Source organism: Lichenostomus cassidix, chromosome 3 (genome assembly GCF_008360975.1).
Source record: "Lichenostomus cassidix isolate B80296 chromosome 3, HeHo_3.0, whole genome shotgun sequence".
Lineage (NCBI taxonomy): Eukaryota > Metazoa > Chordata > Aves > Passeriformes > Meliphagidae > Lichenostomus > Lichenostomus cassidix.
In genome coordinates, this window is record NC_139483.1 from 36,768,903 (window position 1) to 36,784,518 (window position 15,616).

The window sequence follows — 15,616 nt, forward strand, 5'->3', positions numbered from 1 at the left end:
GCAATAAAGGAATTTTGTGAGGTGTTTCTTCTTCCTTTCCTCTGGAGGCTGACCCTATCCACTCAGCAATAAGCATTCTAGGAAAACTTCAAGAGAATATTACTCTTGAAATATGTCCTACTTAGATATTAGTCATGCTGACTTCCAGGTTATCTTTGCAAGGTGTCACAAATTTATCTAAAAACCCCCCTGGTGACTTTGCTTCATAGGAATGGACATTTCATTGTTATTAATGTAAAGCTGATTACAATGTGTGCATGTGCTCTCAGATCACCCAAGTGTGAGAAAGCATATTTAAGCTGCCAGGGAAGAATTTTCTTGACAGCCTTTTACTTTTGCTCTTCATTATAATACATGAAAATGCAAACTTCAAATACTCAAACACATTGAGCTCTGCTGTGCTATGTAACAGTTGTCCTGGCTGTTATAAAACTCTAGACTGGTCTGAGTTGACCAAGAGCATTCAGTGATATCACTTGCCTCTTGTCTCTTCCTCGCTGACCTGGTAAGTACATGTGTATGTGTTTGTTTGAGCTGTTTTCCTTTGGAAGCTGAGCAGTTGTAGGCTGGTCAGGCACCAGAGCTGGACGCACTGTAAGATGAATGAATGATGAGTAGAAAACTAAGATTCTGGTTACAAAATGGAGCATGCTTTATCCATGTAAGAGAAAAAACATGGTCATATTTGCCAAAATTGGCTGGAGAATGATAAATGACAAAATTTCTACTCTCATGCTTCAAAGCGCTAGCATGGCAGTAAATCTGGATAGCAAACACTCAAATGACCACTGCAAAGAAGATGAAATTACTGCAAAACTACTTCACTGCCATCAGCCTAGAGATACATGATATGTGCAGCAGTTTCAGACAAGCAACTACAAATTCACCTGAGAAGAAAAGATATTTTCTTTTTTTAAGCATGACCGTTCAGGTTCACTGCTTTTGTAATGAAGTGAAAGGATATTAAGAGAGGTATTACAAAGTGAACCAGAAGTGCTGCATTGTTAGCAGCTGGAGGTTTTCTCTCCTATGACACTGCATGATCAGTGTTAACCTGGCTCCAGTTCACAGTGCTGAGCATGTTTGCACACAGAAAAGCTATTTTTACTCCCATGTGTAGTTCCAGAATAGATGTTTAAAGGTCTTTTTTCAACAGCCTTAAGATATTGTGTGCTTCTGGATGACTGCAATTCTTCAGGTGTAAAAAATGCAAGAGCAGCAGCTTTTTCCTATAGTCATATATGACAAGTGTAAAGTTGTGTCATGGACAGTGGAAATCTGGAAAATATATTCTTAATTCTTACTCCTATAGCTAGGACCTATGATTGCTTTTTCTTTTTATGAGAAAAATGTTTTCTGGAATGGGGAAAATGACCTTTCATTAATAATTTTTACTGCAACGACACCATTTTCTTAAAACAATGAAGAAAATAATTAAAGTGTAATAAAATAAATATATGGGATATATTTAAAATAATTTTCATTTAAAATATTGTAATATACATCAATACTAATTTATATTTTAAAAACTGCTAATAATTTCCCATCCTAATGGTTTTATACATACTTATTGTATGCAATTACTTCTTTGTTACAAACAGTTGTATTTCGGCCTCACTAAAGTGCTTGTGTTTTAATAACACTGTGATCCATTTGTGAAAACATTAGGAGTACATTTTAATAAAGACAACATAGAGTCTGTGATATCTATAGTGGCACAGTAAATAACTGATCTCATATTTTATATGAGATAGTAAATGGAGTAATCTTATAAACATTGCATAAGTGGCAAAACAAAAGGTTTTGCTGTGTATTGCAAGAATGTGTCAGTCTGCTAAATTTTAGAAAGTGATCTAAGTCAGCTTACTGATGTAAATATCTTCTGTCACCTGGCACTGGTGTAATTTAGACAAGGAGAAGACTATTTTCCAGTTAAGAATCACTAATTAAATAGTTCTTATTCACTTATATTTTTTCACACTTCATTCAGATTCCTAAAGCTTAAAAAAATTAAAAGTCAGTCTGAATGTGATGTATGTGCAGTTTCTACATTGCTTTCAAAAGGCTTCAACTTACACAACTCAAAAGCCATGAATCTGCAGAAATACCACACCTAGGGGACACAATTTCCTTTCTCTTTTTATCTGTTTTGCATTCCTGTAAGACCACACGTTAGAACACGTTTTAGTTGTATAAAAATTGACTTTTTTCCATTTGTTTGAAAATCTTTTATGAATTCAAATATATGCTTTTCTTAATGTAAAATGAATAGCTGTTAAATAGCTTTTGATAAGTATTTATTTTTATGTCCTTCATAAAAAGGAAGCAAATCCACATCTTGGGAGGGCTAGGTTTTTTTTCAATCTATAATAGGCATTGATTCAGCTGGAATAACAAAGGAAGAAAAATCCGATTACTCAATTCATTGACATATATACATATACTTATATATATATATATATATATATATATACACAGCAAGAATATAAAGACACACCAGAAGGAGATATCCTGATCCTTGTAGTACTGATATCCAGGGAGCAAGGTGTTCCTTTATGTCTGGCTTGAGGATAAAAAAGCACATTCCAGTTTCAGTGCTAGTTGTCGTTTAAACTGAATAAATTCTGTCTTTGTCCTACAGCAATGAAAGAAATCCTGGCGAATCCACACATTCATTCATAGCTTTCATCTCCTTGTCCTTTCTCAAATCACTGCTAAAACACCGTCTGTTGACTTTAGGTTCTTGCTTATTTAGCTTAATTGGGGAACATTACATTTTTAATGCATGGACCTATTTTTATGTGGTTGTCTTCCACAGAATCAGAGAATAGTTAGGGTTGGAAAAGAGATCACTTAGTCCAATCTGCCCTGCCAAGGCAGAGTCACCTCCAGCATGTGACACAGGAATGTGTCCAGGGAGGGAGACCCCATGACCTCCTTTGGCAGCCTCTTCCAGTGCTCTGCCACCCTCAATGCAAAGAAGTTTTCCTCAGGTTGAGGTGAAACTTCCCTTGACAACAAAGGGTTCATCCTTCTGTCACAAAGTTAGGAAAGTAATCATTGAAGTCATTTAGTTGTCAGTGCAATTTTTGATGGGCGAGCTAGACCAAACAGAGTCCTTAAATGGCAGTGATTTTGAATGGGGAAATTAGAAACAGCCAATTCCATTAGTACATGGCAGATGTACAAACATACCAGCAGTTATTAACACAAAGTAATGGATTACTGAGCTTTTTGCTTGTGAAAAAACCATAGGGTTTCCCCTTAAAAGCATTTTGGTTGCATTTTGGTTACATTAATAAAAAACTTCCCTTGGGGGAAGGAGGATAGATTGCTAAGCATCTTGGGTTTAAGTATGTATGTAACTCATTGTCTAAAATTGGCTGGTTTAGGATTGTGTTTTATATTGAAATTAGTGATCTTTAAAGCACTTGGGGACTTTCAGGTTTGTCACTTTGAATTACATTAAAAAATAAATTGTGTTTATTCCACACACATGCAAAGATTTGTTTTTTCATGGTTTTAATTCCTTTTGCATTAATGATGCTATATTTGGATGAGAAATTAATAAGATGAACAAACATATTTCACATCAATCCAGAAAAACTATGCAAATTTTGCACACACAAACATGATTTCCAAGGAAAAGAATTTTACTTTGTACTAGCTTATGTACATCTAAAACAACTGGCAGAACATCAGATTCACATAACTGGTGCAACTCTTGTTGCATGTTAAGCATGATTTGTGACTAATATATACTATTTTGCAATAGTAAACATTGTAGCAAGGCCAATGAGCTGTCAGCCTCCAAATTCCATTCCCCTGTCAAGCATACTGTTTATCTAAGATTATTTAAGTCTACTTTGTTTGATATTGATCTGTAGAACAAACATAGGCAAATTTCAAAGTCTAAATTAATTGGGGAAGTCTAAGTACTTATAAAGGAAAAAAATATTCTCTTATTTTTACCATATTGATATGTTTGCAAATAAATTTTGTTACAAAAGCTGGGATTTCTTTTTCATTTTTGTACTTCTATTAAAAAAACAAACAGCAAAAAAAAAACCCCAAAACCTCAGCTTAGAAAGGATTACATCTAATATTGCTAACATTTCCTGGAAATGGAAAAACTGATAACAGCTGCTGTCTTGGCTCATTTTCAGTTGGGTTTTTTCGTTTGTTGGGTTTGGGTTTTTGTTGTTTTTGGTGGTTTTTTTGTTTGGTTGGTTTGGTTGTTGTTTTTTTTTTTTCCACAGCAATTTGCAAGTAGTTGCAGCTATCTCTAGTAAGCTTACATCATTAGTAAAACATCATTTCTATGTTTCCCTCCAATCAGACCACTTCCTCTACTTGCTGACTTGTTGACTTTCTGAATAGCATTTATAGCAAGAACACTTACATTTTACAATAAATGTAAATTTATGAAGTAACTAAAAGCTAGCTGCATATGGAAGATAACTATAGGAAGAATCTATATTTTATGCTAAAGCAAAATGTCTTTAATGAGAGTTAAAAAATTCTTTTCTAAGACATGATGATCTGAAATGTCTCTATATTAGTATTCTTTTTAAATTCCAAGCATACATGCCTTCTTGGATTGAAACATTCTTCTGCAATCTCTGCAGTACTGTAGCATTGTAAAGTGATAAACAGTCAGCGCTAGTGATGCAAACTAGAAGGAAGAGCCAAGTAAAGCAAGAGACAAGGAACTCAAGTGTTGATAGTGTCAAAAAACAGGTCTGTGCTTTCTCAAATATTTGGCCTCCTTAAATTATATTAATACATTCAGCTTTAATGTTTTAAAGTGCTTTCAAAGACACTTTAATTTGGGGGTTTTAAATTATATTTCATGGTTTCAAATCAGAGTGTGAATGAATTTTTTTTTCAGCCAAATCTGTGCCTCTTTCCTTGGTATAAGATTAAGCTTCCAAAAGCAGTGTTATATATGTGGTTATCTGTTACTATGCCAAAAGTTTAGATTTATTTTGTATCAAAACAGATAATAATTCTGCCTATGACATTTGTAACTTCAGCAAACCCTTCTTCATGAAACACATTTTCATATTTAAGGAGTAGCACTTTCTTTCATCACAATTGAAATGGCTGGTGAAAAGCTCTGCCAATCCAAGGGGATTTCTGCACCATTTCCCATTCTGGGATTACTCCGTGCAGAGCAACTGCAGATACTCAGCAACCTGATCTAACTTTGGAAATGCAGCTGACTTAGAGAAGAGCATTTGGACCAGATGACTCCAGAGGTTCCTTCCAACATAAATTTCTCGATGAGCTCTTCTTTCCAACACTCTGTCCTAGGGATCAGCCTGGATGAGACCAGTTTGCGCTTTGTGTGTACATAATCTAGACTTATCCTAAGGAACATTTAAAACTGATGTTTACATTGCCCTGAGCCTTTAAAAAGGGTATGTGGGGTTCTCTGTGTGGGTTAGGAAGTCAGAATCTCCTGGAGTCTCTTCCTTGCCCTGAGTGAAATGAACTGGCAATGTCCCACTATTTCTTAGCAGACAGGAGACTGACTGAAAAGTCTGTGACTTTTCACAGACTTTCAATTAAATGAACAGGGAGACTGAACTACCTCATCCTTCCTGGAGCTGACAATTTCAAAGCACAGTTCTGAGTCACAGTGATAGGAGTGGTGCAAAGGAGCCTGCCTCTCTCTTCCCACACTGACTCACTGAAGCCTTCATTTTCCACTCCAGTCAGGAAGCCAACACCTTCTGTGACAATTAAATTTATCCTAACAAGAAGACTTTGAAAACTTAATTAAGCTCTGAACTGTACTTGAGCAGTGAACTTACATGATGTGAACCCTGACATAGATGCATGTCAGTCTATATCTGAAATCAGTTTCCATTTATTTCTTGGTATTGGTGATGACTCCTAGAAGGAAAGAAAGTCCTGAAATTTTCCTCAAAAGGTTTTAATACTAGCTTGTACTGCTTAACTGCATTTTGTTATGTGACAGCCTCAATCTTGTTGCAGCTGTTTTGTTTTGGGCTTTTTTGTTTTGAAGTAACATTCAAGTTAGCATGTTGCATTACTGTAGTCATTCTAATTGCTAAAAACACATGTTGGTTTGACTAGGGTGAACTGAGCCGCTTAAAACCAATTTTTACTATAGTTATATTTTACCATAAATAGTGCTTTCATTATCGACAATAAGAAGTTGACAATCATGGTCTGTGACTGATACCTTCCATGACTTGGAGCAAGTTGCTTTACCTTTCAGTATCTTTGCTTCTCAAGGTTCAAAAGGGAGGAATGATGCCTATCTTTCCAAGTAGTTTTATTGATTTGTGTACAAAAAAAAAAAAGCCAACAAAAAACCCACCCGAAACCATTATACCAAGCCCTTTGTTAACTAGTGGCACTTAAAAAATTTCTGCTAAGAATCATTTGTTCCAAGACAAGTTGAAATACTCAAGTGTGACTGTATGCACTTAAAATCAGTAAAGAAACACTTTCATCAGTAAAGAATAAATGAATGACATTTGAGTCACAATTTGATTAAAATGTTCTCTAAACTGGAGACATGGGACTGTCTTCACAGTCACTTCAGAAATTTCTTCTAAGTGCTATTCCAATACTAAGCATTGCTCAGATGTTTAACATTTGTGGAAAATCTGACATCCCAAGATCTATGACAACCCTGCAACACAGGTGTATGAAAATCCTGGTTTTAATTTGTGTAAAGCAGAACCTTTGGAACAATCACCACCGGGAGCAAGCTCTGGTATCTGTGAAATACTTACAAGCAACTTATTTGGGGGATTAAAAACCCCTCTTTCCGAAATCCAGCCTCCCTTGAAGTGAAATCTAATAAACTAAAAGAATGTCTTGGACACTTTCAGATGCTTGTTAGCATCTAGAGTTGGCTATAGAATAGATCTGAGTGAAATTTGATGTGTGATTTACCTTTCTTGTCCACTCCAGCATGTCAAAACTGCCTTATCAGGCTCTTAGTTCATAGAGAGGAACTTGCTTGTCTTTTTATGGAATAAAACTTATATTTGTAGCATTACCCTAGTGAAATTTTAAAATGAAATTACATAGAATACAAATAACACCAGAATTTCTTTAATATCCGAATCACGAATAGAAGCATGTCTAGACTCAAATACAAACCATCTTTTAAAGCAAAATTCAAATCCTCCTCTGTTCTCTGCCAAAGGCTGAGTTCAGTCCCTGAGGGTCTGAGCAGAGTTTCCTTGGCTACAGCAGCTGGCATTGGCAGGGCAGGGAGTGCCACTCCTGGCCTTGGTGTGCTGGGTGATTTCATCAGCTCATACAGGTCTTGACAGGTGCAAAGCCTTTCACTTAAGCACCATAAAACCTCTGGTGCATGATTTGGGAGACTGGGAACTAACTTTTTGATCCAGGAAGGGAAAGTTAGATCTTTTCCTGATTGGAATCTTCTTAGTAGTCACTCAGTGCATTTCTCCTAAATGCAGAAATAACATTTGTTCTGAAAAGATTCTTGGTGCACACTGAATTTGCCAGACATTTCACTTTGAGACGAAGATATGACAAATGTGCTTCCTAGCATTTTCATGTTGATTTATTCTTCCTCACAAAGGACAACTTCATAAAGAGTTTGAATCAGATCCATGTTCGCACTCCACATATGCAACATTTTTGTGGCTGACAAAGCTGGCTTCTCAGGCAAACTAACTTGGAAATAAAGTCAAACCAGAGAAGGGCATGCTGAGACCGCTATACCTCAATGGCTATTTTTTTCCAACTAATCATCATTATTATTATGAGAAGATATTTACCCTAAGGTGCATTGGGCAGATCATTCTGACTCATCCATTTAATGGATGTTGTCCTCTTGGGCTAATGACCATATTTTTTGTATGAAAGCTTTGTTAATTCCTATAACTACATGGGATAGCTATTTTAGTACTTACTAGGTGACCTCCATGCTGACATAACCTTTCTAGTATTGTTGGTTGTAGCTTGTGTCATGACATTAGTGTGAATTATGGCTGTCTTGAGGATACAAACCTTCATATAGCACAGATGGTCTGTAGGAAAAAAAATTGTAATGACAGTCTGCACATCACACATTCAATCTTCCCTTGCAGACTCTTTCCTTTATCATTGCCTCATACTCTTAGGTACTTTTTAATCAAGCATCTAAGACATAATTTTTTGTACAGACTATGTTCTATAATAAAGATTGTAACATGCAGTTCTGGGAAATACCTCTGCTACCAGCATTATCATGGCTTCTCATTGGCCTCCTCCAGACTTCCTTAGCAATGTATCACCATTACTTCCAGACAGCTGACTTTTTTTACTACTTCTTTGAAAGAGCGATGAAAGCTGTGTAAGCTCATTAGCAGAGCATGTGTGTAGGCTTAAAATTACAGATAATAGACATATGGTTGGAAAGTCAGTAATTCCTTTACGTATTTGCCAAGTCTTAGGTCAAGGTTCAGAGTTTCCTTTGCTCAAACTGGTGAAATCAGAAATACCTCCAGGTGTTCTAGGGAAGGTTTGCAGCGCACATGCAAGACAGGTGATGAGACACAGTTATCTCAGTTGCTTTCTGCAAGACCAAACTATGTTTACTCTAAATTGCACTCAATTGTGATGTGCTTTTCTTTTTGCATTGGTTATTTGTATAAGCAAATCCTCTTTTTAATAGCTCTTGGTGTTTTCTATGCACTCTCATAATCTGTTATATGTAACATTACAGAAAATTCATAGTAATAAATTTTGATGTCACAACCCTGGCTTTTCATGTCAGTGAAATTAACTGTTAATGTATTGGAAAATATTTGTGTGCTTAAAAGTAATCATCATAAAAAAGTTACCTTCTTCCCACTCAGAAGCACAGCCCTGGTATGTCATGTCTGTATTTGCATAACCATTTCATAAAAAGTAAAGTGACATCAAGTGTGTGGAAGCAATCTGGAAAACTGATATACACATAATTAACGGGGTGCAACCAGATATATCACAGGGAAATTCAGCAAAACGATGATTTTTACCCATGTTCACCAGCTCTTACTTCATGATCATGATTCTTCAGTTTTTGCTGGTAACAAAGCCACAAGCTTTAAATCCAGATCTTTGGGCTTAGATCTAGGAGAAAATGTGGGGATGGGTGCAGTTGTACCTCTACATCGCATCAGCCTGGGGATCTGGGAGTAGCAGTGGGGGAAAAATCTACCTCTGCCCTTGTGTTTGCCCTGTTTCAAATGTGAAAGGCTGGCTCTGCCTAAGAAGTTGGTTGCATTGTCTTGACAAATGGGTCTTTCTCTGACTGACTGAGAGTGTCACTAAGTGTTGTTTGAGATGTTAACATGGGCACATTGTCACCACTGTCCTGAGTGAGGCCACTGGCTGCTGGCATGTGGACCATCCTACAGCAGCGTGACAGCTGCCCCACCTCCCCACTACACTAAACCCGATCTGAGTACATTTTGCCCTTTCTAAATTATTTTTTATATATGTCTTGGAATGTATATTCAGATACTTTTTCTGATACTTTTCAGAATACTGTTTTAAAACCAAATGAAATATATTGTCCTTTAAATCACTCAGCATCTCTGTAGGTGAAGTTATTTCTTATTGTTCTTATTTTGTTGTCACAGTTGTTCACACTGATTTTTAAAGCATTATTGTCTGTGTGTATGAACGTGTGTAACCCTTGCTAGTACATGTTAGAGAAAGCAGCAGTAAATGATACTGCATCTGGGGGCTGCAATAATTTGTCCTTTTGACTTTGACTTAATTTTACACATTTTTAAGGAAACTGAAATTGAATGAACACCATGTTACACTCCAAAAATCTCTTTTAATCGGGTTCTCTCTATCAGAAACAACATAAGTGTGTGAATATGATGACTAATGTTGAGCAATCCCAAACTAATACCTATTTAAGATTTCAAACCATAACAAGTCTAGATTAAGTCATGTTTTAGACAAGTGCTTATGCATCTGGCAGAAGAATTTTGTCTTAAATAAGCAATGTTAAAAATAAACAAGTAATGGTTTAGAGGTTAACTGTGAAAAAGAGAATCCATGTTCATCTTATAAAAGAATGTGTTTATTTTCATTAGGATTTTTGCATAGATACTGAAGTAATCCATACATAAATTTTGAAAGCATATGAAGCTGGAGCCTGACTAAAGCCTTAAGGAGATGCCAAACCCATCTTGTTTTCAAATTCAGCTCTGTTTCATGTCACAGAACAAAGTTTTTAATAGAGGCACAGTAACTGACCAGCAATTGCAATTTTCTATGTCATTATTTTGAAGTGTAAGACTAAATTCAATATATTTTTTTTCTTTTTGTTTTTTTTATTTTATTAACCAGTTAATTTAGGTGATGGGATAGAATACGGCCAGCAGAAGCGTGAAAATATTGGAGTTCTCATTCAAGAGACACTGGAACTCTTTGAACGCTACGGTGGAGAACATGCTTATATAAACATTAAATACATGATCCCCACTTATTGGTCATGCCTTTAAACTGAATTATATTAAATGGGATGATTCCATCTGTGCTCAGAAAAAAATGTATCTGACTCTGTATGGCATCTTGTTAGTCATGCTTTATTTTCTCTACAGCTGCTAAAATAGTGGCTTCTGGGGCATTGGAGTGTTAGCACTATTGTGAACAAGGCTTTCCAATACATAAATAGTGTCTGTTCCTTTGATTACAATGGTGTACTGTGCTTGTTTGTTCCCTGGAAGAATCACTCCTTTATAACAGAGCTGACTCCAACAGGAATCTGAGTTAAACCTTCACTTGTGTAGACAATAAAACTATAATTTTCATACGCGATTCGGCAATTGCTGTTCTGTGTCCGCTTGCCCTGAGGGTGATGTCAGAGGCTGTAACAAGAAGAGTTTATGCTGACTGCTTAATAGGTGTTTGTCATGGAAGAGAAACACCAGTTCAGCAATGCCTCTCTAGCAGCTGTGCCGAATAATGTGCACTGACATACAATAAAACTGTTGAATGTACATACCAATTGTAGCAGGAAAATTTATATTGTCCATTATAAAGCACTATCATGAAATTAATCCAGGTTTCTTACACATTCCTGTTCTCAGCTCCCAGGTATTTACTCATGGAACTTGGGTTCCTCTTGGTGAATATAAGGCACAAACACAGTTTTGAAGAAAAGAAGCCCAGAAAAAAACTTAAATAAATCAGACAGAAGATATAGCACACATAAAGTGCACACATAAAGATATTGTTAATCTGGGTAAACACAGAATATACACATACATTTTTAAAGGGCACTTGGTATTTTTGTAACTGCAAGGTTGCTATTGCTTTTCTGTTGTTATTATTATGGTGTGTATGTGTGCAAACAATGTAACTATTGTTGTAGGAATCCCTTACAATTTCCTATTCACTTAGTTTCTCCCCGCATACCCATAACACAGAACCGATATAATCATGGATATAAGCAAAGCTATTGAGATTGACTTTATTGCTTTTTGCTATGCTTTTTTCTATTTTTTTCTATGGAATAAACCTACAAAAAACATAAAACAAGTCTTACAATAGTCAAGGATGACCATTTAAAATTATTGAGTCAGCTCAAAGAAATCAGAGAAATGAACTTTGCTCAAAAAGTATGACATTTTTAGAAGTACAGACTTTGGGCTCCTCTGGCTTTTGTTCTGGTTTCTGGAGCTCTTCAAATGTATGCAAGTTGCACTTTCAAGTGTTTCACTGTAACTGTTAAGAGTCTGAAATGCACTTTTCAGTGTTAGATACATGAGACATTTTCCAAGTGCTTCTCCATATCCATATCCACATCCACATTCACACCTTACAAGGCTTGCCCAAGTGAGAGACACAGCCCCTACGCTGCTCTGCTCTCTTGAATGCCTGCTGGAAGTGTGGGGAGAACCTTCCCACCTGCTGAAACTTTGAGCCTTATCTGTCATTAGATTGACATTAGACTTGTTTTTTTCTGTTCTGCGGCATCTTCAGCCTGAGACTTTTCTTTGCTTTCTTCTCCTTCCTGTAAATGAAAAAAGTGACTCTTCCCACCTCTTTGCCTCAAAGAGGTGCACCTTTATGTGACACCACTAGCCATGAGCACTCATCAGCCCCTGGTTTAGGCATGGCTGCTGGAGGTGTGCCTTTTTCCCAGGCTCCAGGGGCCTTTCTCTTCTGTTTGCTTTTTTGGCTCTTCCTGCGTTTTGTTTTACGCAGTTTTTCCAGGGCTACCCTCAAGGCCCTAGAGTTTAGATAAGGTCTGTCCTGTGTCCAACAGACATCTATGATGGAGAAGCACATCCAAAACTCTGCCTCGTGTGTGGGCTATCTATAAATCTTTTGCCTTCTGTGCAGAGAGGGAGGTGAAGCCTGGCTGTAGGCCCATGCCTTTGCAAACTCAAGAGCTTTGTCTTCAAACCTTGCAGCACAGAGGCTAGCAGGACACTGCAGGGGGGCACAAGGCCAGATCCTTTCCAAAAACACCTTTCTACATAGCCACTCTGGCATTATCCACACAGCCTTCTCTTACAGCGTCTCCCCATTTGCTTTGCATTGTCCCTGGCACCAACGAGCCATACTTTTTCATGTCTTGACATCTATGGATTTGGTAACTGTGGCATTGCAGGTTTCCCATGAGTACAGACTGTGCTGGAGGACTGCAGCTCAGAGGGAGCTGAGTTATTCAGCTCAGAAACAAACCAAGCCCTTCATAAAAGGAGAATTCCCAGGCCACCTTTCACTCCTCAGCTATTTGTATTCTTTCCTTAAGAGAAAGTCCAGCACTGCTCTTTGCCTGAGATCAAAAGCTCCTCAATAGCTGGCTTCAGTTCCCCCGACGCTGGGCTCCAGCCACAGAGCCACTCGCAGAAGGGACAGTGCGGGAAAGGGCTCTCAGCCCTGGGCTTTCCCTATCCCATCACTGCTCTGCATTCCCAACAGCTCTGCTGAGAAGTTTCAGGTTCCTCACCAGCTTTTGTAATTCTGTTCCCCAGCCCCCTCTTTTGCATCCCCACCCCTTCAGCTCAACTGGGACAGGACTGCTGATTGACAGAGACTCCATGGAAAATGGGTACCTTGTGAAGGTGCAGACTTCCCCAGGCCTGATCCCCTCAGCCTTGTGCTCTTTCTTGAAGATTTCTTTCACAAGACATTGGTTAAACAAGGGGTGACCTTATGGCAAACTGTAAGGGCAATAGAGGTCATACACATTCACATTAGGAAAATTAATTTTATAGAAAAGTTCTTTTATTTGCATGTTCAGGATGGGAACATTAGCCTCCATCATACTATTCCTATGCCTGGTTCATTGCTTTGAAAGTGAACATTATTCCATAACCTTATTATTTCTAGGAGCTGGACTGATAAAAAGAAGCATGATAAAAACCACAGGCTGGTAATTTAGGAACACTGAGAATAAAACTATTTTGAGATGTCATTTTACCAAATCAAACTGTAGGCCTTCCCACCTTGACAGTGTCCCTTTAAGCATGATCAGCAGCATATTTATAGGCAATTACAGCACAGCTCAGAGCACTTTATAAAGCACAAGATCAAGGACTCAGGTGCGTAAGTATGTGAGTAACACTATGTCATTCAATACACTGCTTAGCTGTCTTACTATGCTGGAAAAAACAGAATTATGGTTAAAAAATGGTAACTGCCTCTCTTTTGACCAGATCATGTAATTGTGGTCGCTGACACTGGAGGCAAGCCAAACAACAATTTTTAATTGAAATCAACTAAAAGGTACTCTGGGTTAGGTGTTTCAAGGGGTATAAATTAAGTGTAGTGCCATTAAGGCTAATTTGGCTTTACAGAAGTGGTGGGGTTTGTGCCTTGTTCTGAGGTCTTCTGCTGCTATTTAGCTCTCCAGTGATGGTAAGGTAAGGAATGTCAGTGAACGAATGTGTGGACAGTTAAGTAAGTTGTAAGCACTAGTTTTCTGAAACTACATGCTTGAAATGTCTCCAGTTTATCTTAATAAATATGTTAGGTTGGCTGGCCGCTGCTTAGCTTGAAGAATAAAAAGCATATGGCAACATTAGGGGGAAAAAATACACCTACAGCTGCCTTTGTCATTCATGGTCATGAAAACAGGAACAAAATAAAATATTTTTGATGATTTCTCCCCAAAGCCATGTCAGGGAACTCCATAACAGGTGTCAGAGTTTAGGGAGCTCTATCACTTTGCGCATGCTGACAGGGGCTACAGAGCAGTGACTGTGCAAGCCATTGATCCCCTGAACACTCCAAGCTGCCTGTGTGAAGGTGAACAGGGGCAGGGGTGGCTGTGGCTCCTGCCCAGCTGGGGCTGGGGCTGCCATGGGCTCCTGCAGAGGGGCAGAGCCTGGCAGAGGACAGAGCAAGCCACTGCCAGCACTGGTGGCAGGGAACTGGAGCCAGGCTTCTTGCTGGTAGCTTTCCAGTGTTTCAAAGAGACGGAGCTGCCAAAAAAGTTTGAAAAGAGCCTCCCAGGAGTCAAATACAAAAGGGCTATGGGAAGTTGTAAGTGGGAGGGAAGGTATGGGACCCTAGCAGGGAGAGTGTTTGTGCGTGGGTTGCAGGGAGGTGTAGCTGCAGCCAAGCAGGGCAAAAATAAAAAGTTAGAGCAGACACTATGTGCTTTCCTAATCCTGTCTGGAGACCCTCTGACTTGCAGAAAAGCATTCTCCAGTCTGAGGGGCTCTGCAGGCAGTGGGGCACATCACATTTTTCCACTCATCTGTAACATCCTGTGTTTTCTGCCTTAAATAAAAGCAGTGATGTTTGTGGGAACTCCATATAAAGCCTGTCTGCTCGCAACCTCTCAGAGCTGCTTTGTGCCTCCTGGAGACCGGGAGAGGAAGGTTTATGCCCTGGCAGGACAAGAAGTTCCCTGCACTGGCCCCATAATCCTTCCGGCATGTGAGGGGAGGGAAGGGGAGTGTGTGTGGTGGGGCATATCTTAGCTGTTCTTGTTCTTGCCTAGCAAATCCAGCCTGGGTTTGGGAGTTTGTGGGGCTCCTTGCTGAAAGCTCTCCCTTCCTTGGACAGTGTGTGATGGCCTCTGGTGAAGTGGGTGGAAGCCTGCCTGAGCAGAGACAGCAAACAGCAGCCTCAGGGAGGCCAAAGTGTGTTTCTTGTGGAGCTGGGAGTCAGCTTTGTACTTCATATCCCATTTGTGGTGCAACAAATCAACAAATCCTTTATTTTTTTTGCCAACACTTAGGAGTGAGTTGAGCAGCTCTCACAAACCCCAGGCTCATAACCCCCTCTGCTCTTGGTGTGTGCTGTGTGTGCAGAGGGCAGGGTCAGTGTGCCCAGAGTGGGTGACTCTGCTCCTCTCTCTGGGCTTGCCCAATAGCAGCAGAAGCACCTCATCTTGGTCCCTTGCTGTGGCACTTGCCAGCTCGGCATGTGCCCTGAGTCCCCTTCCTCAGGGGGAAAAGAGTAGATTGCTCAGATTTTCTTTTTTTTTTTTTTTTTTTTTGGCCAACAGAACCCCTCATATAGAGCAAAAGTCTTAAGTTACAGAAGAATGGGCACCTTCGTGGAAGAGAAAGCTCAGGACGAGCCCTGCTGGCCAGGCTGTGGCCGGGAGCATTTTTGGGAGTGTGCCTCTCTGCTCCTGCTGTGGGTG

At 38.9% G+C, this 15,616-nt stretch overlaps 1 protein-coding gene across 3 annotated transcripts in view; it reads left to right on the forward strand.

Moving 5' to 3' along the window:
• The window catches only part of PACRG (parkin coregulated), a 204,266-nt gene extending 193,445 nt beyond the window's left edge, over window positions 1-10,821 (forward strand). For 2 of the 3 annotated variants that reach the window (XM_085055321.1, XM_085055322.1), the window contains one exon: window positions 10,351-10,821. In XM_085055321.1, coding sequence (XP_084911447.1) covers window positions 10,351-10,505 — 155 coding nt within the window. In that variant the 3' untranslated portion in view covers window positions 10,506-10,821. The remainder of the gene's footprint in view (window positions 1-10,350) is intronic. The other variant, XM_085055324.1, reaches the window with a different exon arrangement.
• Window positions 10,822-15,616: the final 4,795 nt, after the last annotated feature.